This window comes from Gadus morhua, chromosome 5, assembly GCF_902167405.1.
Source record: "Gadus morhua chromosome 5, gadMor3.0, whole genome shotgun sequence".
Taxonomy (NCBI): domain Eukaryota; kingdom Metazoa; phylum Chordata; class Actinopteri; order Gadiformes; family Gadidae; genus Gadus; species Gadus morhua.
The window spans coordinates 6,627,113-6,649,931 of NC_044052.1; the positions used below are offsets into that span (position 1 = coordinate 6,627,113).

Genomic DNA, 22,819 nt, shown 5'->3' on the forward strand with positions numbered 1-22,819 from the left:
TTGAGTTTTCCTCAGAAATTGAGCCGCGGTCTCCAGTGGGTTAGGCAGAGTGCACACCACTGCACCATTGAGGCGATGAAAATACACAATAATCAATCATCAATAAACAGGATATACATGACATTAAAATGTATGTGTGCTATTTCTATTATTTCCCTTATGTTTTTTTCATGACGACCAATAAAAAACAACAGTGTTACCCCTTGTGTTTTTTTTCATGACGACCAATAAAAAACAACAGTGTTACCCCTTATGTTTTTTCATGGCGACCAATAAAAAACGACAATGTCACCCCTCATGTTACATTTGATAAAAACGACAGTTACCCCCTAGGTTTTAATGGATAAATATCGACAGTGTTACCCCTTATGTTTTTTTCATGACGACCGATAAAAAAGGGCAGTGTTACTCCTTATGTTTCATTTGATAAAAACGACAGTGTTAACCCTCATGTTTCATTTGATAAAAACGACAGTGTTACCCCTTGTGTTTTTTTTCATGACGACCAAAGAAAAACAACAGTGTTACCCCCTATGTTTTATTTGATAAATATCGACAGTGTTACCCCTTATGTTTATTTCATGACGGCCGATAAAAAACGACAGAGTTACCCCTCATGTTTTTTCCATGTTGACCAATAAAAAACAACAGTCAACCCTGTCGACGTTTTTGCGGGGATCCGAAAATGAGCTGGTTAGAGTGTTAACCTACGAACTTATCTATACACCATCAAGACACCGAATAAAATCATCACAATGGTTATACTTGACTGTATAATTCGCATGAAATAGAAAATAGAGACTTCCAACAGAGGACATCAACCGGACTTGAACCCCGGTCTCCAGGGGGTTAGCTCACAGCTCTCTCCACTTCCCAATGAGATTTTTAATTTAAATATGTCTGAGATTATATATGGCAGCAGTGCAATAGACATGATAGCATTACGTTTAAAATTAAAGATATTGTGTTTTCCTCAGAAATTGAGCCGCGGTCTCCAGTGGGTTAGGCAGAGTGCACACCACTGCACCATTGAGGCGATGAAAATACACAATAATCAATCATCAATAAAGAGGATATACATGACATTAAAATGTATGTGTGTATTTCTATTATTTCCCTTATGTTTTTTTCATGACGACCAATAAAAAACGACAGTGTTACCCCTTATGTTTTTTTCATGGCGACCAATAAAAAACGACAGTGTTACCCCTTATGGTTTTTTTCATGACGGCCAAAGAAAAACGACAGTGTGACCCCTCATGTTTCATTTGATAAAAACGACAATGTTACCCCCTATGTTTTAATGGATAAATATTGACAGTGTTACCCCTTATGTTTTTTTCATGACGACCGATAAAAAAGGGCAGTGTTACCCCTTATGTTTCATTTGATAAAAACGACATTGTTACCCCTTATGTTTTTTTGACATGACTGATGAAAAACAACAGTGTTACCCCTTATATTTTATTTGACAAGGACAATTTTTTTTTCATGACGACCAATAAAAAACAACAGTGGTTCACCTGTCGACGTTTTTGCAGGGATCCGAACCTGACCAGTTTAGAGTGTTAACCACCGAACTTATCAATGCACCACCGAGACACAAATAAAATTCATCACAATTGATATACTTGACTTTAGAATTCGCATGAAATAGAAATAAAAGTCATCCAACAGACGACATCAACCAGACTTGAACCCCGGTCTCCAGGGAGTTAGCTCGCAGCTCTCTCCGCTTCCCACTGAGCTTTGTAATCTGACAAAGTCTGAGGTTATATATCACACGATAGCACTACGTTTAAAATTAAAGATATTATGTTTTCCACAGAAATTGAGCCGTGGTCGCCAGTGGGTTAGGCGGAGTACACTCCACTGCACCACTGAGGCGATGACAATACACCATAATCAATCATCAATAAAGAGGATATACATGACATTAAAATGTATGTGTGTATTTCTATTATTTCCCTTATGTTTTTTTCATGACGACCAATAAAAAACGACAGTGTTACCCCTTATGTTTTGTTCCTGACGACTGACAAAAAACGACAGTGTTACCCCTTATATTTTATTTGACAAAGACAACAGTGTTACCCCTTATGTTTTTCTTCATGACGACCAATAAAAAACAACAGTGTTGTTAATATTTTTCATGACAACCAAATAAAAATGAGAGTGTCACCCCTCATGTTTCATTTGATAAGCACGACAGTGTTACCCCTTATGTTTTTTTCATGACGACGATAAAAAACGACAGTGTTACCCCTTATGTTTCATTTGATTAAAAACAACAGTGTTACCCCCTATGTTTTATTTGATAAATATCAACAGTGTTACCCCTGGGGGGGGGGGGGGGGAACCTCAGACCCCCTGTCTATTTCTGTGCCCCACCAACATGTTTGATCGCCAGCCACCACTGAGAATGACCAATGGAAATAATTCTCTGCACAATTTGAATTGTGTTTAAATGCTACAGTGGTCATTTGTTTAGCCAATTCATGTTAAACAATGAGGGTTTTGATTGTCGGGTCGGGCCTTTGATCGAGCGTTTGTGTTTTTTTTGTTTTTGCTATCATTGCTTTATTGGCCTTTATTATTTACAGAGAGTGCTGCACGCACTTCCTCCCCGTTGTTTTCCTGCACAGACATTGAAATGTTTAAAACAAAACAGATAAAGTACATTAGATAATAATTTTAATAGCACAATAAGTGGGTCTAGATTCTATATAATATATATATATGTGTATATGTATGTATGTGTATATATATATATATATATATATATAATATAAAGTTAAATACATTTGCTCGCCTTGTATATTAAATGTTGTTGATTATGATTTAAGTTTTTATAGTGTATATTGTGAGGCAGAGGTAGGCTAATTCAATGGGTGCATTAGTAGCTTTACATATTTTCATAAACATATGGAAAACATGGGATAGGCCTCGGGATACAAGTGAAAAAGACTTTGTTCCTACCAATACCACATTTTCATTTGGTCTGCTGATAAAATAACTTTTGCATGCATTATGCAGGATTTCTTTCATGGTGGTTGGTGTTCATTAGTCTGTGCCCTCATTGCACTCAAGTGGGCCATCACATTCATACAGAGTATTCCCTTATGTCCCATCTCAATGTATTGATATGACAATAACAATTATTGCTGTCTTTTATAATTCTAAGTTCAGCAGTTTTGGTTCTCAATTAGATATTTAATGATGATCGCCCAATGCAGCACAAAATAAACACTCGATCTTTCCTTGTATTCGCTTGTGAAGTAGGCCTACACTGACAATCGTTTCCATACACAAAAAAAATAAGCTCTTTAATTGATTTGTTGATTTGTCAAAGTTATGATTTGAAGATAAGGGTGCTTATCTGCTTATTTATCTGGCATTTGTCTATCTGTTTTGTTTTGGATGCAATTATAAGCCCTCTCCATTAGAGGGCAGAAAGGGACCACATAATTGCTTGACTTGATGACATGCTGTTGAAGCATTAAGGAGCATAACATCACATATTTTATGTACTGTAAAGCGTCTGCCAAACAACAGAAACACATCAAAAACAGCAACATATAAATCCTGAGCAATCAAATGAAAAGCATAAACAATGTTTAATGAAAAAATATATGTACAGCAAGAACATTGAGCGTTGAATAAAATGACGTGATTGTCTTCAGGCCAGAGAGGAGTGGCACAGTGGGCAGAAGTTATATTTGCTGATCTCCTGCTCCATGGCGCAGTGTTTGCACACGGTGCACATCCAGAACTGAAACTCTTGGATGGGCCGTCCCGTCACGATGCACGTCGGCAGCTTTCCGTCCGTCCTGCCGGGGGTACAGACGTAGAGCTGATAAGAAGCGCTGAATCGCTGGACGCACCGTGAGTTGGATGTAAGAGACTAGTGTAATCTGCAGAAGAAACTGCATAGCATTGATGATAAAGTATTCACATTCGTTATTTCCTTTGTATTTAAACAGTGACACCCGCTGGCATTAGACAATGCACCACAATTGCATTATTTAACTCTGCAAAATACAAAAGAAGATCCTCCCAAAAGAAGGGAAAGAGCATTGTGTTCACGTAACCTGTTGAGATTACGTCAAGCACAGAAGTGACACAGGTGCGGAGAACAAAGGTACTTCCGTAAACTGGCCCATTATTTTGGCAACAGTGTGCAGGCTATTATCCTCATCCTCTTTGTGCAGACTGGTCTCAAGCACCTGACCTACATTACGTTAAGCCCTTAGTTGGCCCCGACAGCCCAGCTCGATTGGTTTGGCATTATTAATAAGAAATGTTTGGTCGTTATTGTCGATACATAAGCACTTCATGCAGCAGCTACGATATTATTGATGCATTATTGATAGACAATTGATCCAGTATAAAAAGCAATATCTATTCCACTTAGCCCATCACCAGACAGACTTATCCATTATGCTCTTATTCCTGGGTAAAGTTACCTGTGTTTTTCCCTGTTTACTTATTTACTCCAGGTAAATTGCTGAAGGTTTTTTTGTCCCCAAAAACGAACCCCCCTGAACTGAACGCGTCTGCTTGAGAGTGCCCGCTGCCGGCTCACCCCTCGGGGGCGCTCTGGGGCTCCAGAGGGCGGCTGTCCTTGGGGCTGTGCTTGGTGAAGATCTCGAATGCCAGGTCCTCGTACTGCTGCCTCTGCTCGGGCTCCAGGCTCTCCAGGGACTCCAGCTTCATGAAGGCCTGGGAGCAGGTGTAGAAGGCCCTGCTGGCCGCCGAGCACACGGCCAGCAGGGAGTAGATCTCCACCGCCGGGATCGTGTCCTCGTAGTCCCGTAGGTGGAGGGCTGCGGGGGTGGGGGCGTTAGTTAAAGCATTTAAACCACAGTTAAAGCATTACCGCGCACCGATCGCATGTGGTTGAGTTTGCTGCCCCCTAGAGGTTTGAAGCATTGCAATGCGGAACTGTGTCCGAAGACGGTAGCACGGTTTAACCTTTGCATAGCAAGAATAAAAAATACATTTAGCGAAGTGGATTATATGAGAAACAATCAGATAAATAAAACCACCTTGCTATGCAACCTAGCAAGTGAGCCAAGGCGTGGGCCCAACTGTTGCCAGCTGGTTGTTGAACTGCCCTCGCTCTGTCCTATTCCTCAATTGAATTGCATAAACATTTTCTGACCATTTTCTCCATTCACCTAAGCTGTTGTGCCCTTTTTACAGCGTTCACTTTGCATTACTCTTTAATCTGAACCCCGATCCATCGTCCGCGTCGCAGTATATAAACCGGTTCACAGCGTAGCCCTGCTGGCGTTGCAGAGGCCTCCACCGGCACGGCCACACGTTCACTCAAGCCGGCCCACCTACCGGTCCGCACGGCGTCCTCCGTGTGGCCGTCTATCAGCTGCCTCTGGGCCAGCAGGAAGAAGTGGTAGGCCTGGGCGCCGCGCCAGGGGTTGTCCACCACGCGGTTGTCCGCGGGCGTGGCGTCTTCCTCCAAGAGCCCGTCCAGCGCCGACGTGGCCTTAAAACCCCCAGAGGGCAGTTCACTGTTAGCGCTGTGTTAGTTAACAGTGGGTAGGATTGTGGAGTGGTATGAAGGAGGGATTCAGACAGTCAAAGGGTTAGACAGTCTAACCCTAACCCTTTATTATGTGTCATTTTGTAGGGTATACATATCCACCTGCTCAATGTCCACAACTGCTTACATCTTAATTGGGGTTATCGCTCATTTCTGAAAGATGAGGAACCTAAATCAACCTCTTACACGTGCAGGACCTGAAATGAGTGTAAACTACTTTACGGGGAACTTGTGGTGAAATGGGAGCAGACCGAGCAGTGACCCAGGGAGGGTGCGTTCCTGCCACGTACCTCCGACTTGCTCCCCTTGGCCTTGGTGAGCTGGGAGGCCTTGACCTGCTCGTGGTGGTCGTTGGCTAGCAGCGCTGCCAACACGTACAGCTTCTTCACCCTCAGCGGTCTGCTCCTCTTCTTGGCCTCCTCGGCTGCGATCTGGAGGTAGTTTCCCCCGAGAGAAAAGTTAAATCCCCTGGCACGGCTTCAGCCTCTCCCCACAGGCTGTGCTGAGCTGCAGTGAGCTAGCGCTGGGATTGCTTTGTGCCAAGTGAGGAAATACGAAAAGGTGGATTGAAAATACTTGAGGGTTTTACTGATTTGTCCCTCCCGGGGGATTTGTCCCGGGAATGCAGAAGGACAACAGGATGAGGCCAATGATTAACGCAAACGAATGGGAAACCTTGAGGAGGTGAACGGCAAGACAGGTCGAGGGGAGAGACAGATCACTAGAGCTGCAGGGAACTGGAGTACTGCACAGCCAAGTTTACCATTTCTACACGAGGACAATTGCCAATTTGGAAATTACACACGTTACATACTTTACGTATTATTTTTAATATGAATCTGAATATAAATGATATTTTTCAGCGTCATAAATAAACAAATCAAGGAAACGGTTTCAATGGGGATTTCTTCACTGAATATAATCAATGCATTTACTACAAGCACTGCCCTCATTAAGACCCTAACAGAAGGGGATCCACTCCAGAAGGTGCCCCACCGTGAACATGAGCTTGGCGGCGTCCAGGAAGTGGTGGGCCTTGCGGTAGAGCTCCACCGCCTCCAGGGTCTTGTTCTTCTCCAGCAGATGAGACGCGTACTTGGCCAGCAGGGACTTGATCTCCTTCATGTTGTAGGACTTGGCCAGCTCCACAGCCTTGTTCCACTGCGGGAGGCACAGCAGGATGCGTTGACATGTGAGACGGACGCACAACGTTTACGCTCACCACACAGAGTATGAAGTGTGCAGCATTATAAATGTGTAAGGGGGGGGGGGGGGGGGGGGGGTCAAACTAATGTATGTTTCCTTAAACAGGGTTATGTGTTTTGATGTTGATTTGTGAGGTGCACAAAGAAAGTCTATGTTGTCACAGTTAAGCCTTCGAAAGCTATTAAACTGAAGGAAAAATTAAAATTTGGGGGGAGCAGGTCTCTCAAAATCTCATATCAATAATAAAAAATACACATAAAATTTTTTATAATAATCATACTAAAGAAATAATATATTATAAACTGTTCTTCAAGCTGAATGAGTGTTCAGAATAATTTCAAATCTCTCAACAAATGATACTATATGTAAAGCTCAACAATATTTGAATAACTACAAACAGTATTGCGGAAACATGTTTGTGTTTGTTTATTGCATCCTGTGTGGTGTTTTAAAAAGGACGAGGGAAACGTCTGAATGTCCTCCCTATTGCAATCATGCTGACAGTTAGAGAAAGCATCCTGATCATTTTGTGGTCACCAAAAGAGAACATTATCACAGCAAGACCCCAAGACCAACCGATTTAGCTTCCTCTCTCTGCCTAATAGCGGTCTTGCTTTGCTCTGAGCAACAGCCAGCTGTGGCCACAGAGGTTTGTATCACAGCCTCACAATGGAGGTAGCAATTTGTATAAGCTCTGACAATGTAGGCTAGCGGATGTCAACCGTTCACATATCCTCTCAATGCAAATCTCTAGGCATAGCATCTCTTATTTATTAATTAATACTCATAATGAAAATGCTGTACGTACATTATATTAGATGTATGCAAAATAAGAAGAACGATTTTTTCTAAATAAGATAACGAAATGAGGTCATGGGCTGATCAATGAATCAAATCAAATGTGCCTAGTTTAATATAAAACATCTCACATGGTACATACAATAATGACAGCCCATACATGGAGACAGGGGAGATGAGGGCTGTGGGACAGCGGCGTGGTCCCGGCTCACCTGGTTGAGATGCACGCACACGTCCACCGCCGCCTTGGGCTGGCTGCACCTCAGGTAGGCCTTCACCGCCTGGTTACACAAGCCCACGGTGACAAACATCTGGCCAACGTCCTGACACAAACACACACACACACACACACACACACACACACACACACACACACACACGTTTAACAATGTGAAGGATAGGATAGGGTAGGATGGAACAGCTTGAGGGTCTCATATGTATTGATCAAATGACACAATGCCGGACATATGTCACATACATTTTTCTGTAACTCAACACAAGAATAGCAAATCGTCCATGCGTGACATAATGCAGCTCACTGGTAGCAGTTTGTGGTTCTCGGGCAGGGAGACACAAAGTTTCTCCAGGCCGTCATAGTCCTCCAACATGTAGTAGCACTCGGCCAACCGCTCCTGGTTCCGTCCCCGTAGGTAGTACTGCAATGCGTTCTGCCTAGAAGGAGCAGCAACCAAACCAGAGTTTCATCTTCAGTCATGCCCAGCTGCAAGCTGTGCCATTAAACAAGGATACCAATAAGAACCAAAAAACAAGCAGCGGAAAAACATAAAAAGGGATAAAAGTGAAGGTGAATATTTGTGTGATGAAAGTCCAAAGAGTCTAGGAGACTCTTTGTACTTACCAAGCACTTACTATTGCTAGGTTAACCCATTCCCGTGAACACCAAAGCTAGCTAGGTTAAGATATAAGTACTATTTCTAACCCTCCGTACCACTTCTGGCGGTCAGCGAAGTAGTCCCCGATGGCGTTGTGGGCCTGCTCCAGCAGAGCGTCGTCCGAGTCCCCCGAGCCCGTGGTGAGCAGCTGCAGCACGCGGAACCAGTCGCCCAGCTTGATCCGAAGGCTGATGGCCAGGTCCCTGCACGCACACACGCACGGAACGCACACAAGCTGTGGTTTTAATTAAAAGGGCACAAAAGTGAACCACTTACCAAGTTGATGACTTCTCATCATCTAACCATAACGTTGTTGTCCGCCATGGTTCCTCACATGGATAGACCAAAAAAGGACATCCAATCCTTTTTCCTCCAGCATCTAAAGAAAGTACATACATTTCCGTACATACTAGGGACTTCGGTTCACAGCCTCCATCTTCCAAGTTGAACCCCTAGCTGTTCTCCATAGATGCCGACGGTGAGGCTGAACCCCCTTTTTAAACAGTAAGAGAGAACGCTAAGCCTCCCTGTTGTGTGTTGGCCCACATGTCCCCTTGCACTGCCTGGACGAGCACCGCAGGGGACACAGGTACAAACGTCCCCGTTGTAGTCTGGCACATGGGGTCACCTGCGGTCCATGTCGAGGTACATCCGCTCGGCCTCCTCGAAGCGGCTGAAGTAGGCCGCCACCTCGGCCTGCTTCATGGCCTCGCTCTGGAGCTTGGCCAGCCTCTTGACCAGCTCGATGCCTTGGTAGTCCTTGCAGTGGACGAACGCCTGCTCCGCCGTCTTCATGTCCAGCTGCTGGAGGGCTGCCTCCGCCAGAAGGCGCCTGGGGGGGGGGGGGGACAGTGTTACCAAGAGGATCAGTCACTGTGAACCTCTATCATCGCGTCCATTTGACGATGTGTAAAAATGAAAATAAACCTATCTGAAGCATATTTCGCAACCCATCGTACCCCATTGTAGTCGAAAATCTGGATTACAGGACATGCCCTAAAGCGATCACGATACCATGATTGAATTATCTGTACTTCTGTTTCTGTGGCAGGTATGCTAGAGTGGGGTTGTCCTTCAGTGAACGGCATGCAGCTGACCTGATGCTGCCCAGGTATGAATATGAGAGCAGCCTCACTGCAGGCTCCTCTTCCTTGACGCTGATGTCAAATCAAGGTCTCTGCATCCTACACTCAAGGTCAATTCCTACTGTGTATTCGATGGGCAGTAACCTAGCACGTAAAAGGCCTGCCATCGTTCAGTGTGCGTCTTTATTTTCCAACGATTTTTGCGAAGATCGTGTCAAGACACATTAAGAGATTTGTGAGATTTGTCACCGCACGAAAGAGCGGTTGACCTCGAGTACAGAGGATCGGCAATCATTCATTCATGTGTTCAGCAGCTCAGTTGGACGACGCTTCGGAGGTTTCTTCTGAGCTTTGGGCGCGGATGCCCGGGGCCGGCGGCGGCTCAGAGTATTTGGAGGGCGGGTGTGAGAACCGAGGAGGCACCCAGAGTGCTCCCTCCGCCGGCGACATCACTCGGCCCGCTGCTCCCTCCGTCTCGCCGCCGAGACTCAGAGGTTCCCCCCCCCCCCCACACACACACCCCCCGACACCACCAGCACCAACGCGTGTTCCAAAGGACCGGTAGCCATGACGTGTCAGCAATTATTTTAGTGTTCTTCATTTTTTAGGGAACGAACACTTGGTTGGAGACAAAGAAGAGTTCCTACTTTTTTCACCCCAAAGGCCCTACTTTACACACGCACACGCACACACACACACACACACACGCACACACGCACACGCACACGCACACGCACACACACGCGCGCGTGAGCGCGTGCGCTCGCACGCCACCTGAGCTCCTATGATGAATGGTACATGGTACTGTACATCCGTCACACATTCCCCTGTATTGCTAGCCTGGAGGTGGTGTGTTGTACCAGAGCCTGGGGTGCGGGTTGTCCTCGATGAACAGCGAGGCGTCTTTGATCCCCACTTTCTCTATGAGGGCCCGGCTGTCCCTCAGGGAGCGGATCTCAAAGTTGATGAGGTAGTCCTTGTTGGGCATCTCTGGTTCCTGCAAGGGGGTCACATTTACATACGGCCATAGTAGCGGACTTCCTTAAACAACTACTTGGGCTTAATTCCATGGCTAAATTCCCTAGCTAGGTTCCCTAACTTTCTTCCCTTACAACTCAGTTAGTATGTTTCAGAGATAATCTTTAGTGTTTCTGGCCTGCTGTTGATTAACTCATTACTTAATACTCAATTCATCGACGTTGTGTTGAACACAGATCTTATTTTCTGCACGAGAATAGACTTTTACCTTCATGATCTCGTCAAGCAGGACAGATTTGATCTCCAGATCCTCAAAGTTGCAGATGTATCCAGATGTTTGAATGGGTTCCTGATTTTTAAAGACGGAATAGATCAAATGTTATTACACATTTTATAACACACATCGTACAACAAATAATGACGTCTGTTAATAATTATTGAATCATTACTATGAATATGATTCTAAATATAATCGCAAGCGGTGATTAACGGGGTCCAAAATTAAAAGTCAAGAACACACTAGTGGAAGATATATAAATATGACATATAATTATGAATGAAAGATGTTGATGAAGATGTTCCACTTAATGAAAAACTGTGCCTAGGCTTCCAGGTGAGCCGGAATGTTGATTGCCTGATGAATTTCAGATGCTGTTCAATGTTGTGTTTCTTAAATAAGTGGCAATGACAGAATGTCATGTTCAGATTGTTCATATTGCTCTAATCAAGATTCAAACTCTCAATCTAAGGATCACCAGTACACGGCATTATCCCGTTGAGCCACTGACATGCCTGAACTGCATGAAGCCTCATTCTCTCCAACTTTATTGGCCAATATTTCTCAAATGGAACCAAATAAAACAAGTTCTGTTTGATGATTTTTGTGAGATTTCCTATGGCGATTTTGGTGAATTTTTGATTATTTTTGTAGCCTGTGAATCTTTGCATCATGTTTGGCTTTAAGACGAAATTGTGGGAAAAGTAAACATTTTTAGGGCATAAGACCCGGGGTTTTATAGATGCATCTGATTCTAGAGATGAATATTTGGAAATAACTTTGAGTCCAGGTCAATCTGGTGAGGAGAAATAAGGCCAATTCCTGATTTTTGACAATAGCGCCACCTTTGGGTGCAGTACCAGAACCAGCCCCCCCCGGCCCTAACCTCCGGGTCCAGGTTCCTGAAGACGTACATCCGGGTCTTCTCCATCATGGAGAACAGGTCCGGGTTGTCGTTGGCCCACTTCATGTCCCAGACGTCCTTGCGCTCGAACTTGGACGGATCTCCGGCCGTGGCGCTGGCCCCGCCCCCGCGGCCCCCGGGGCTGTCGGTGGGGGGGCCGTGAGCCTCCACATCCAACAGGGTCAGCACGCCGGCCACGTCGATGACCGCCAGGCGACTGAGGTCAACAGAGGTCAACAGAGGTCAACAGAGGTCAACAGAGGTTCACTCCTTTCGGTTCACGTCTAAAGGGAGTCTGTTTCCACCATTTAGTTTGACTGAGTCTCGATTGGAAACAGAATGTAGTTTGGGTAAGCAAACAGTTACCACTACAAGTACAATGACTCGACAGCTTAGTATGAAAAGGGCATTTAACGTTCACTATCTTTGCAATTTGGAACAGTGTGGATCATTTGGGGGCTTGGGGTTGATCTCAAAAGACATATTGTGGTAGTTTAGGGCCAATCACAAGTGTCAAGCTGTTGCATACCTGGAGTTGCAGTTCAGGGACAGCTGGTAGGCCCTGTTGTTCAGAGTGTATTTCTGGACCAGGACCATGGTAGGGAGGCTGTATCTGTGCACGGTGCCCGACTCCCGGCCCTTTGAAATCGGACGACCACAGTCAAACGTACGGTACCACATCGTCATCTTTACAGAGTGCCATCGCAAACACTTGGTCATGTGGGGGATAACTATAATCCATTACATTTTCCTAAGAGAGCATGAGCGTACGTACCAGCAGGAGCGTCTTATCGGTCGCAGTAATACAGCAGATGGGATCTCGCGTCGCCTGCATTGGAGTTAAAAAGCAGTATTTCAACTATAACCATTGGTGGAATGGGATACTAAAAAATACTCCATACTCCACACTTATAAAGCTAATGCATTATCCTTACAGACCTACATACTGTTCTATATGATCCCTGAGTCATTCAAAAATATTTTTTATAATCTGAAAGAATAGTTGATAAAACATGTTCACAGGTCTTTCTGTGCATGATTGTCATTTCTATCTGAAGTAGATGTGAGGCTCTTTTGCACTTTGTTGTATGCTGTTTACTGCAATAACGCACTGTAAACCGCACACATACAAACTACACAATGTGTTCTCATTAAGGCGCGTCCAGAGGGAAGGGGAGTCTCTCTCGCGTGGAACGACTTGCCGTCCTGTGTTAGGTTGAATAAAAGAAATCCCAAATCAAAAGATAAAACCAGCTCACTGTGAAGGCTGTGGTGTAATCCAGCCCTCCTCCTCCACTCTCCCCCCCAGCACTGGACGGGGCGTTGTCGATATGGTACAGTCTGGACAGAGCGGCGAGACGGGACAAACCATTGAGACAGTGAGAGGGGAAATCATTTAAACAGTGAAAGGCTGTGTGTGTGTGTGTGTGTGTGTGTGTGTGTGTGTGTGTGTGGGTGTGGGTGTGTGTGTGTGTGTGTGTGTGTGTGGCTGGATGAGTGGGGAAATGGGGTGGAGGCGGTATGAGGGAGGGGGAGGGGGGGGGGGGGGGTTGGCACGGGTGGCAGGAGCCCTCTGGCAGAACCCTGGGCTCGGGCCCCTTGGGGGGACCAGTCTGGGACATAAGCTGGGATCCATTCAGCCACATGAATGGCTGCTCTTCTCCCCACCTCATACCGTCAGTGTGTAAACATCAGTGGTGGTGGCGGTGGCAGCAAATAGTCTGGAACGCACCCGAGTGTCCGGAATCAGCAGACCTGCAGCGATCTTGCCTCCCTGTCACTTTCCACACCGCGCATGGTGTGTGTGTGTGTGTGTGTGTGTGTGTGTGTGTGTGTGTGTGTGTGTGTGTGTGTGTGTGTGTGTGTGTGTGTGTGTGTGTGTGTGTGTGTGTGTGTGTGTGTGTGTGTGTGTGTGTGTGTTGAACGGTAATACTGTTTATATGCTGTTTCACAAACATACCTACAAGGATTTGTGAATTTCTACTGTCATGCTCCCTCCAATCTATTTTCCCCACCTGGTATTTCCTGTTTTAGTCTTTTGGTCACTGGCTTTTCACTCGATTTTCCATGTATTTGTCTCGTCAGAGAGAATCTTGGAAGTCCGGTGAGCTTCTCTGTATAAATACCGTCTGGAGTGCATCGAGTTTGTGGTGCGTTCCTGTACGAGCCTCACCTTTCCCTGCCCTCCTTCCTGGTTCTGGTGACCTGGTTGATCTCCAGAGCAGTCAGTTTCTTGGCCACGCGGTACTGCCACGTGTAGAATGCCTCCTTGGACGCTGCGATCACATGAGTCTTGGTCATGGTGACGTAGAGCGGATCTGACCCAGGAGAGCGGAGGGAGAGAGAGAGGTTCAGTACAGGGTCAAAGGGAAGGACAGAGCAGCCTAGAGTACGGATTGATCCATCGCTTTGATACTGAGGGCTGATAGAGCTGCTGCTCACACGCGTTGTGTTCGCTGAACTAGTTCACGTGGCCTTTATAATTGTTTTATACTTTTTTTTTGCTTCAAATTTTGCTCATATTTGTCTTATCTTATGTTCATTTATTACAACGTATTTCAATTTGCTGCTTCAATTAAGATTTGTACCGTGTATCAACTCAAACTTCAGACGGAAAATTATTTGTTCATGTGTCCCATTTCCCAGGGCATGACTAATAGATTGAACATAAATGACAAAACCATCTGGTTTGAACTGATTCTTTACCTATTTGTGATTACAGACAGCCTGTGACAGTGGTGTGGCTATGAAGGCCTTGTTAAGCCACAGAGAGGAGAGATCTTCCCCGTAAGATCCTCCTCCTGTTTGTTTAGCATGATGCCATGATGTATGGCGGCTGCACACCCAGCCCTGCCATTTACATCAAATTTCCAGATCTGGCCGTCGCCAGCGGTAACAGAGCAAACATTTCACCAGGGTCATGGAAAAGGAATGCAGAATGTCTGCGCGAGATAAAAAAATGGCCGCTGAAGGATGGAAAGGATAGAGTCATGGAAGCCCAAACTGTGCATTGAGGCAAACTTGCTACTGAAACTTTATGGAGGACAGAAACATGCACGGACATTCTGGCAAATTCTATTCGTTGGAGACGGAGCCATCAAAAGTAGCTCTAGTCCGAAGCTAACATTTCAAACCATTTCTTGGCTGTCACCGACCAACTCACCAATATCAATGTACTTTGAATCCAAAGGGGTCCCGATGGAGTTGCACAGGACCAGCACGTACTGTAACACAGGCATGCATGGACACTTTAGCCCCATACACACTGCAGGTGAACACTCCTTGATGTTAGCTGTGTTGGGTTAAGTACGAGTGTCATTAATAGTGGTTTGTACGTTACCCTGGCCCGACTGCCCAGCTCTATCTCAGTATCCTCCTTTGAAGCGACAAGTCAGAAGAGGAACAGCCAGCAAGACATGCAAAAGAGTCAATGTGATCCAGAAGGTTGTTATCTCTACCATAATGTCTCTTATAGAGGCCTACAACATGCAAAGAGTATGGGTGATATTGACTAAATCACAACAGCACAATATATTTGTTATCAATATAATAAAGACATAAATGGGTTTACGGCCTAAGAACGGTTGTTTCAGTGATTATTAGTAATAAATACCAAGTAGGGAGAAACATGCATTTGAGTCACTAAAAATGATACATGCAAAGCATATGACCGCTGTCAAGGAAAGTGCTATTACTTTTTTCTGTCATATCAATCCGCAAGTAGTCCGGTAAATTATCAACCCCAGCGTCGCTAAGCTACGTCAACGTCTTTGGCGGACTATTTCTCTGTTGATCAACACTACGAATGCTGGTAACAAATAAATTGTAAAAGACGCACCGTGTGAAGTAATTTTTTTGGCAATCGTTTCCATAAGCTAAAGACGCGTCTAGTTCACCGTCATGCAGGCTGTGTTCAGTAAAATAAATAGCGATCTGTTTTCGGCGCATGCAGGCCTATCTGCCTAAGCCCACATGGAAATAATTTAGATGTTGAATGTTGATAAAAAAAAAACAGATTGATTTCATACAAATCATAAAAGCCTCTCCCTGTGTCATTGTGTGTGTGTGTATATATGAAGTGCATGCGTGGGGGGTTCTTGATTGACCGATTTGAATATTATTCGAATACTTGAATAGTATTTTTTGCCAGAAATGCACATCCCTAGTGTGTGCATGTACACGTGTGTGCGCGTCCGTGTATACCTGGGGGTGGTTCTCGTCTGCCTTGGTGGCCAGGATGCAGAAGTCTCCCGAGGTGGTGATGGACAGCAGGCTCTTGACGTACTTGATGAACTTCTCGTTGTTCTTGGTGTCCCAGAAGACCACGCAGTACTCCTGCCTCTCTGGCTTAGTGTAGGCATAAACCACAGTGCTGGAGCAGTACCCCCACTGAGAGAGAGAGAGAGAGAGAGAGAGAGAGAGAGAGAGAGAGAGAGAGAGAGAGAGAGAGAGAGAGAGAGAGAGAGAGAGAGAGAGAGAGAGAGAGAGAGAGAGAGAGAGAGAGAGAGAGAGAGAGAGAGAGAGAGAGAGAGAGAGAGAGAGAGAGAGAGAGAGAGAGAGAGAGAGAGAGAGAGAGAGAGAGAGAGAGAGAGAGAGAGAGAGAGAGAGAGAGAGAGAGAGAGAGAGAGAATATAGAATACAGAATACAGACATAATGCTCACGGTATTGTAAGACACAAAAGCACTCCCCTAATGGTGTGCATTATAATAATAATAAATGAAATTTATATAGCGCTTAATATGGTACTCTAAGACGCTTTATGGTATAGGCCGTGATCCACATGATATTGATGTGTACCTTATAATCTGGCCTAATGTTGGCGAAGTAGATGTAGGAGTCCACAGCCAGGCCGATACGCAGCCCCCCGCCCTCCCAGGCCACCGCCGTCATCTGCTTGCCCGGCACCTTCAGAGTCCTCAAGTGCTGTTCCATCACGACAACAAACAGAACGTCGTTACTTATTACAGCTTTGAAAGAAAATGTTAATGTTGAACGCACGTCCGGTGGCATTGAAGGAGGGCAGAAAATATGGAAGGACAAGGTAGAAGGCAGGAAGGATGGAAGGATATAATGAAGGACGGAGGGATGGAAGGATAAAAGGACAGACGGAAGGAAGGAGAGAAAGGTGAACATCCTTGGTAATAACCACGAATGAACGGGAGGTGAGAATTGAAAAACGAATACAATACAACGAGCGTGTAGCATACCTCTCCAAAGGGCGTGTAGAACTGGACCGCGTTGACCTCCTTATCAGACGCGGAGGCCCGCAGCGAGCCCCCCACAGCCAGCACGCTTCCGCTTTGGTTCCACTGGATGCTCACCACGTTCATCAGCGTGTCTATGTACACCGGGTCTGGGGGAGCAAGACTCATTTTCACTAGCCTCGTCAGACCATCCTGACCCCACTCATTCCGTTTCTCTCGGCAGATCAGTCAGCGCTCGAGCCCGTTGAAGGCCAAATGACCGAGACAATGGTGGTGCGCCAGGAAGGCGGAGGAATCGCCATCAATCAGAATTCTTTTTTATCAGAAATAGACTGAATAACCATTTTAAAGATGAACAGAAATCTGCAAGGACAAGGAGACAATGTTTTCTGTCTTTAGTTCCTAATGGAATCGGCAAGAGCGAAGAGAGCCAGAGCATCACCTAGTTATTTTATCTGATTGGCTTTTCTAAACCATATTGAAAATCAATCAACACCCAGCCGAGACCAGACTTAAATATATTGTGTAACGCAAACTTGGATGACATCTGGATGGTCTCACGGGGGCTCAAACTACTAGCGGGGGCTTCCCCTCCTTCAAGATTCCTTCGCTTACTTTCGTCACTCTCGTAGCGCATGATCTGGCAGCGGCCGTTGTCGAAGCAGATGGCGAGGCAGGGGCAGTCGGGCTCCACGTAGCCTTCGGCTCCGGCGTACCAGTGGATGCCCGCGATGCTGATGGCTCCGTTCCCATTGTTCAGAAAGCCCACCGTCATCTTTACCTTCGGTGTAAAGAAGAGGGGAGAGATAAGGGGAGGGGAGAGATGTCCTCCGTCGTCTACGGCGACGAAGGAAGCTGTACTGGGTTTGGTATGGATGGTTCTGCAGGGGCTAACAATAGCCCTAACTCAGTGGGTCCACTTGGAATCATTTCAACTCAAGATGATCATTTCACGTGATATTGACACTCTCTATTCATTTGAATCCAAGTTACAGTTAAAGTTTAAGTTTGAATGTAACATAAATAGAGGGAAAACATGTATCACCCCATTATTGCTTGTGAAATTGAAACCAATGACCGACAAACAATGAAATGGACTTCATCGCAACGGTTCAACTCAGTAGCACAGGGGGTTAAAAGAAAAGGTATTTTTATCAACAAACTCAGTCATCTACACCACGTCTAGCATGATGACCATGACACTATGCTGTTTCCTGCTCAACAGGCGAGCAGACTCACTATGAAGTTGCCCTGGTTGTCGTAGACGTGCACCTCTCCGTTGGCCATTCCGTACAGCAGGATCTTGCTGTCAGGTGACCAGGCCACATGGGCCAGCTGAATGCCTTTCAGCTCCTTACCCCAAATCCGGTTACCTAACAAATACATGAAATCACTCATTCGATTCATTAGAATGTCTACATTACAAAACTACAGAAAATGCTGTGTTGTACACATTGTTACAACACAAACTGATGTGCCCTTTGTCCACTATGGGAACTTCTAACAAAGCCTTAGTTCTTTCTGTTTGCTAAGCCCACCAAGGAGCTTAAAGATTCGCAATTTCAGGTCTAAATAAATCTAAATTATAAACACTCCTTACCCCTACCTCTCCCTACTCCCTCAAAACACTTTCAGCCGTCGAAATGAGAGATTTGCTAATCTAACGTCATGATATTTCTCTACACTGTTACAGAGTGTGAGCAAATTGACCTAGATCGCTGTAGCATTAAAGTCATCGACACCATGACAATATGCGTTTCAGAGCGCGCATAAAAAATAACCTTTAACATCAGGGTGCAATTGATAGTAAGTTGGCCTCAACTGACTCACTATTATCTTAGCATTATATGGTGTCTGGTAGCGCTTCCCATTGCTTTCTTCTAAGCCAGTGGAGGACGAGATCCAGTTTTCCTACCGTCCACTGATCCCACGATGACCGCCCCATCTTCGTACACGATGCAGATCTTCTGGCCGTCGGCGTTCCAGCTCATGCTTCTCACCACCGACTTGTTCCTGTTATTGATCATCTCCTCGTACCACGAGCCTTGGCGGCAGAACGACAATCACTCAATGGATCGAAGATTTGTCTTTAGATGTGTCTTTTTTTTTTTAATGATCATTTTATTAAATCTTACCTTTATACAGCATCCACACAATGATGAGCCCATTCTGGTCACTGGTCGTCAACTTCTGATACTGTTCGTTCCAAGTGACCACTTGCACTGCGCCTGTGTGTGTGTGTGTGTGTGTGTGTGTGTGTGTGTGTGTGTGTGTGTGTGTGTGTGTGTGTGTGTGTGTGTGTGTGTGTGTGTGTGTGTGTGTGTGTGTGTGTGTGTGTGTGTGTGTGTGTGTGTGTGTGTGTGTGTGTTAGGGTTAGGTGTAAAAGATGTGAAATGGGTCAATGCCGTTTCAGTTTTCAATTCATTCAAAGACTTTTGGAATGACTAAGGAATGTGTGGAGTGCAACACGTACACATACATCCAAAGACCTATGGCTAAATATACTAAGAAGCAGAGGTGATCCAATATTTGAGGAGCACGTGACTTACCGCTGTGTCCCTCTAGAGTCTGGTTCATTGACAGATTACTGGGTGCGGCGAGGCCTTTGAGTTTGGCATCATCTGTTGAGAATGCACCACAGATTTACATGCTGAAACACATGATATGACAACATTACATATTTAAGTTGGTGCTTTCGTGTTATACCCATGTCAATGAACCATGGCAGCTTTGGGATACGTTTTAAAAGAATACTTCACCGGTGGAGACACAAATCTGTATTGAAAGTGGGTCTTATAATTAGTCATATAGTAACATGAATTTCTAATTTTGTGCCTCCTTGACCGAGAAAAGGCAGACAGTTACTTTTTGGCGCTTGCGGATTGAAGACGACCACTCCCACAATGCTAATCAGCATTCACTCCCTGAGGGACGTAACATAACAGCCAATCAGCGTTCACTCCCTGCAGTCCAGTGCGAACAGCAGCATGGAGGAGAAGTGATTGTCGATTGTTGAGTCCTGCACGGGTTCATGTACCCGACGGTTGAACCGCACAATTTCGATGAAACGGGGTAAAAAATAATGTACGTACTGTGTTGGACACAGGTGCTGGTTGGGTCGGACGCCTGAACAGCGCGGGTCGGTCGCGGGTTTAGCGATTGCGAGCGAGACTTCTCCGGTGCTGGATATGTTATTCAGGAGCAGAGGAGTAAACTAAACCCGTCCACAGTGGATGATGTGCTTTTTTTGCACAGCAATCTAAAGCACCACGCCAAACAACAGATAGTGAACTTTAGATTGGAAGTGGAAGAACCAGAGACGTCGGAGAACCAGACGAAGTCGTTTGATGATGATATTATGAATGAACGACTGCGTCAGGTTCTCCAACGTCTCTGGTCCTTCCACATGAATCGGAAGTTGCAGTTCAATCTGGAATTCAGAGAGCCAAGCCAAGGTTCTTCCCAAATTCCTTCTCCGAGAATCAATACACGGGTCTCCACATCGGCTGTTTCCGATTGCAAATTTGCTTCTAGCAGGGTCGGAGGGCGTGTCGGTCTAGTTCTCTAGCTAAGCGGTGAAGAAACGTGGCGGTTTACATCTCGTACACGAGCTCCCGCCCCCCTCATTCCTTATTGGTGGGCATACAAATTTGCGGAACCAGTGGTTCCGCAAAAAACCTCGGCCCTTCTAGCAGGCGAGCAAATTTCTACTGACATGACGTCAAACGCGTCATTTGACGTCAGGTCAGGAGAAATGTAAGGAGGACAGCTGGGCCAAGGGCAGACTGGGTTAGACTGAGGCCAGAAAAAAACTTTTTTTATATATTATAATAGCGATTTTATAATGATAGAACGCCGGTTCTGTATTGGTGAAGTATCCCTTTAAGTATATGAACATTATAATGAGTAAGGTTGCATATGAAATGCATCACATACTGTGGTATTATACGTTACATTATAAGTGCCCAAGAAGCATATCCCTCCTTCTGATGCCAAATTCCAAATAAATCAATATTCAGAAAGAGCTCCACATCCACACACATTGGGTCATTCTACTAGGGTAGCCCCGCTCATATTCCGGCGATTTGAGTTCACCCTGCAGAAGGGTCTGGAGAAGAGCAAAACATTTATTTCTAGTTTTTGCGGGAGCCAATCACAAAGCTAGCTTTTCCTCCTGGCACGCTATCGGGTGGTTTAACACAATGACGACAGGGAAGCGACGGCAAGCAGCCAATTGCGTACAGAGTCATTTGAACTGGGCCCATTGATCAAGCCTCTTGTGCTGAAGAAAAATTACGGCGGCTTCCCCAGACCTTTAATAGGTCCATGCCCCAGACCAATGTGCAATCTATATTGAACAATCTACAATAGCCAGGCTAGCATTATACCACAAGGATCAGAGAAGCTTAACCTTCTCTTGGAGACCACCATCAACAACCTCTGCCCAGATGGAGCTCCACACATCCACACACACCTAGCCACCGTTGTCCTCTGTTCGTGACCTCCAAGTGTATACTAAAAGGCACTCTCGAACTGGTTAGCAAAACCATAGGATCTTACTCATGTTTTCTCTAAAGGAATTTCATTTAAAGTGATACAATGGCATAGATTACTATGTTAAAGATCATAATAAGTCTTTTTTTTTTAAAAAAAGGTTTATGGTTCACACCCCTTTAAGTGTGTATTTTTTTTAAGAATATGCCTATACATTTTTCAATATTATCATTGAAGGACCGTAATGGCTTTGGAGATTAAAGCCTTTAATGTACATTCGAAATCAAATCGAGATCAGTAGCTTACTCCTGCGTGTTAGAATCTCCCAAATCTTTGGACCATTGGACCTCCAACAAGTACCACCTCTTACCTGTTTGGGTCTCCAGTTTGAGGACCCTGAGGAGGCCGTCGTCCCCTCCACAGGCAATGAAGCCTTGGTCTTTGTTCCAGGAGACACACTTCAGATGTATATTGTTAGGGATCGCGATCTATGCAGACAGAGGAGACAGAGGATTAGTTGTTGTCTTTGCTCAATGCAATGAAGGTGCCTGAGGCGGAGGAGACACTCACCTTCTTGCTGAGATAGATGAACATGGCGAGTGGTCGGGATGCAGACCCCTCGATCTGACGTAGGCAGGTCAGTTAGGATGTCAATACTTTTGCTCGACGAACTATTTCGATGTATAATAATTATGAGACGAACATTGTCTAAACTTAACTAGGGCTAAAAACACTGCTTGAAAACCCCGTTAGATTAGCCCAGCAGACTGAGTGGACGGAGCTAATGCTGATGCTAATGCACGCAGAGCAGTGCAGCACATTCAAAGATCCGTCTGCCGTTCACATCGCAGCAGTCGGTTTATTGGACGTTTTCTATCGATCTCATTCAGTAAGATACAAAAGTTAGGAGTTAGCTAATAGCTAGGTGAACTCTCATCAGCTCAGCATTTGGGAGTTTAGACCGGTCTCCCTTGGTAACCATAAACCGGAAACGGTGCTGTCAGGGTTGTCCTGGGTGTTGTAGTTCTGGTTGGTTTTGAAATTGCCTACAAGTCCCTCAGGGTTAGCATTGCTTTCTTTGACTATATATATATATGTATATATCTAAGGAGCCGTTTGTCAAACTAAAATATGTTTTCCTTCCAGCTCTATGTTTTTAGAGAATAACCAAATCATTGAACTGGCTACACAGTCACACACACACACACACATAGGCCCACAACCACACGAGAAATTATGCACATTTCTTAAATTCCAAAATATGAGAAAATCTGCTTCCAAATGTGCTTGATAAACGCCACTACATCGACACTACACTGCCAATCCAGTCAACACATTCCATAAAAATAGGGTTAAGCCACATAACACAAGTCAAGGATCAAACCCATGGATATCCTAGATAATACCACGAATACA

At 45.1% G+C, this 22,819-nt stretch overlaps 1 protein-coding gene across 3 annotated transcripts; it reads right to left on the bottom strand.

Moving 5' to 3' along the window:
* Window positions 1-3,499: 3,499 nt before the first annotated feature.
* Window positions 3,500-22,384, bottom strand: wdr35 (WD repeat domain 35). 3 transcript variants are annotated; one of them, XM_030357163.1, is made up of 28 exons: window positions 21,974-22,384; window positions 21,774-21,891; window positions 19,459-19,530; window positions 19,045-19,137; window positions 18,825-18,953; window positions 18,149-18,282; window positions 17,525-17,690; window positions 16,913-17,058; window positions 16,503-16,628; window positions 15,908-16,093; window positions 15,045-15,080; window positions 14,868-14,928; window positions 13,878-14,022; window positions 12,964-13,045; window positions 12,480-12,533; window positions 12,234-12,343; window positions 11,687-11,921; window positions 10,792-10,872; window positions 10,406-10,542; window positions 9,089-9,292; window positions 8,517-8,663; window positions 8,107-8,239; window positions 7,780-7,890; window positions 6,560-6,724; window positions 5,854-5,994; window positions 5,350-5,506; window positions 4,586-4,826; window positions 3,500-3,830 (listed from the first exon to the last, which is right to left on the bottom strand). In XM_030357163.1, the coding sequence occupies exons 1-28, from the start codon at window positions 21,995-21,997 to the stop codon at window positions 3,680-3,682; spliced, it is 3,585 nt and encodes a 1,194-aa protein (XP_030213023.1). In that variant the 5' UTR covers window positions 21,998-22,384; the 3' UTR covers window positions 3,500-3,679. The 3 variants fall into 3 exon arrangements, with proteins under 3 accessions (XP_030213023.1, XP_030213024.1, XP_030213025.1); XM_030357164.1 differs by having other exon boundaries at window positions 5,346-5,506; XM_030357165.1 differs by lacking the exon at window positions 15,045-15,080.
* Between the last annotated feature and the right edge of the window lie 435 nt (window positions 22,385-22,819).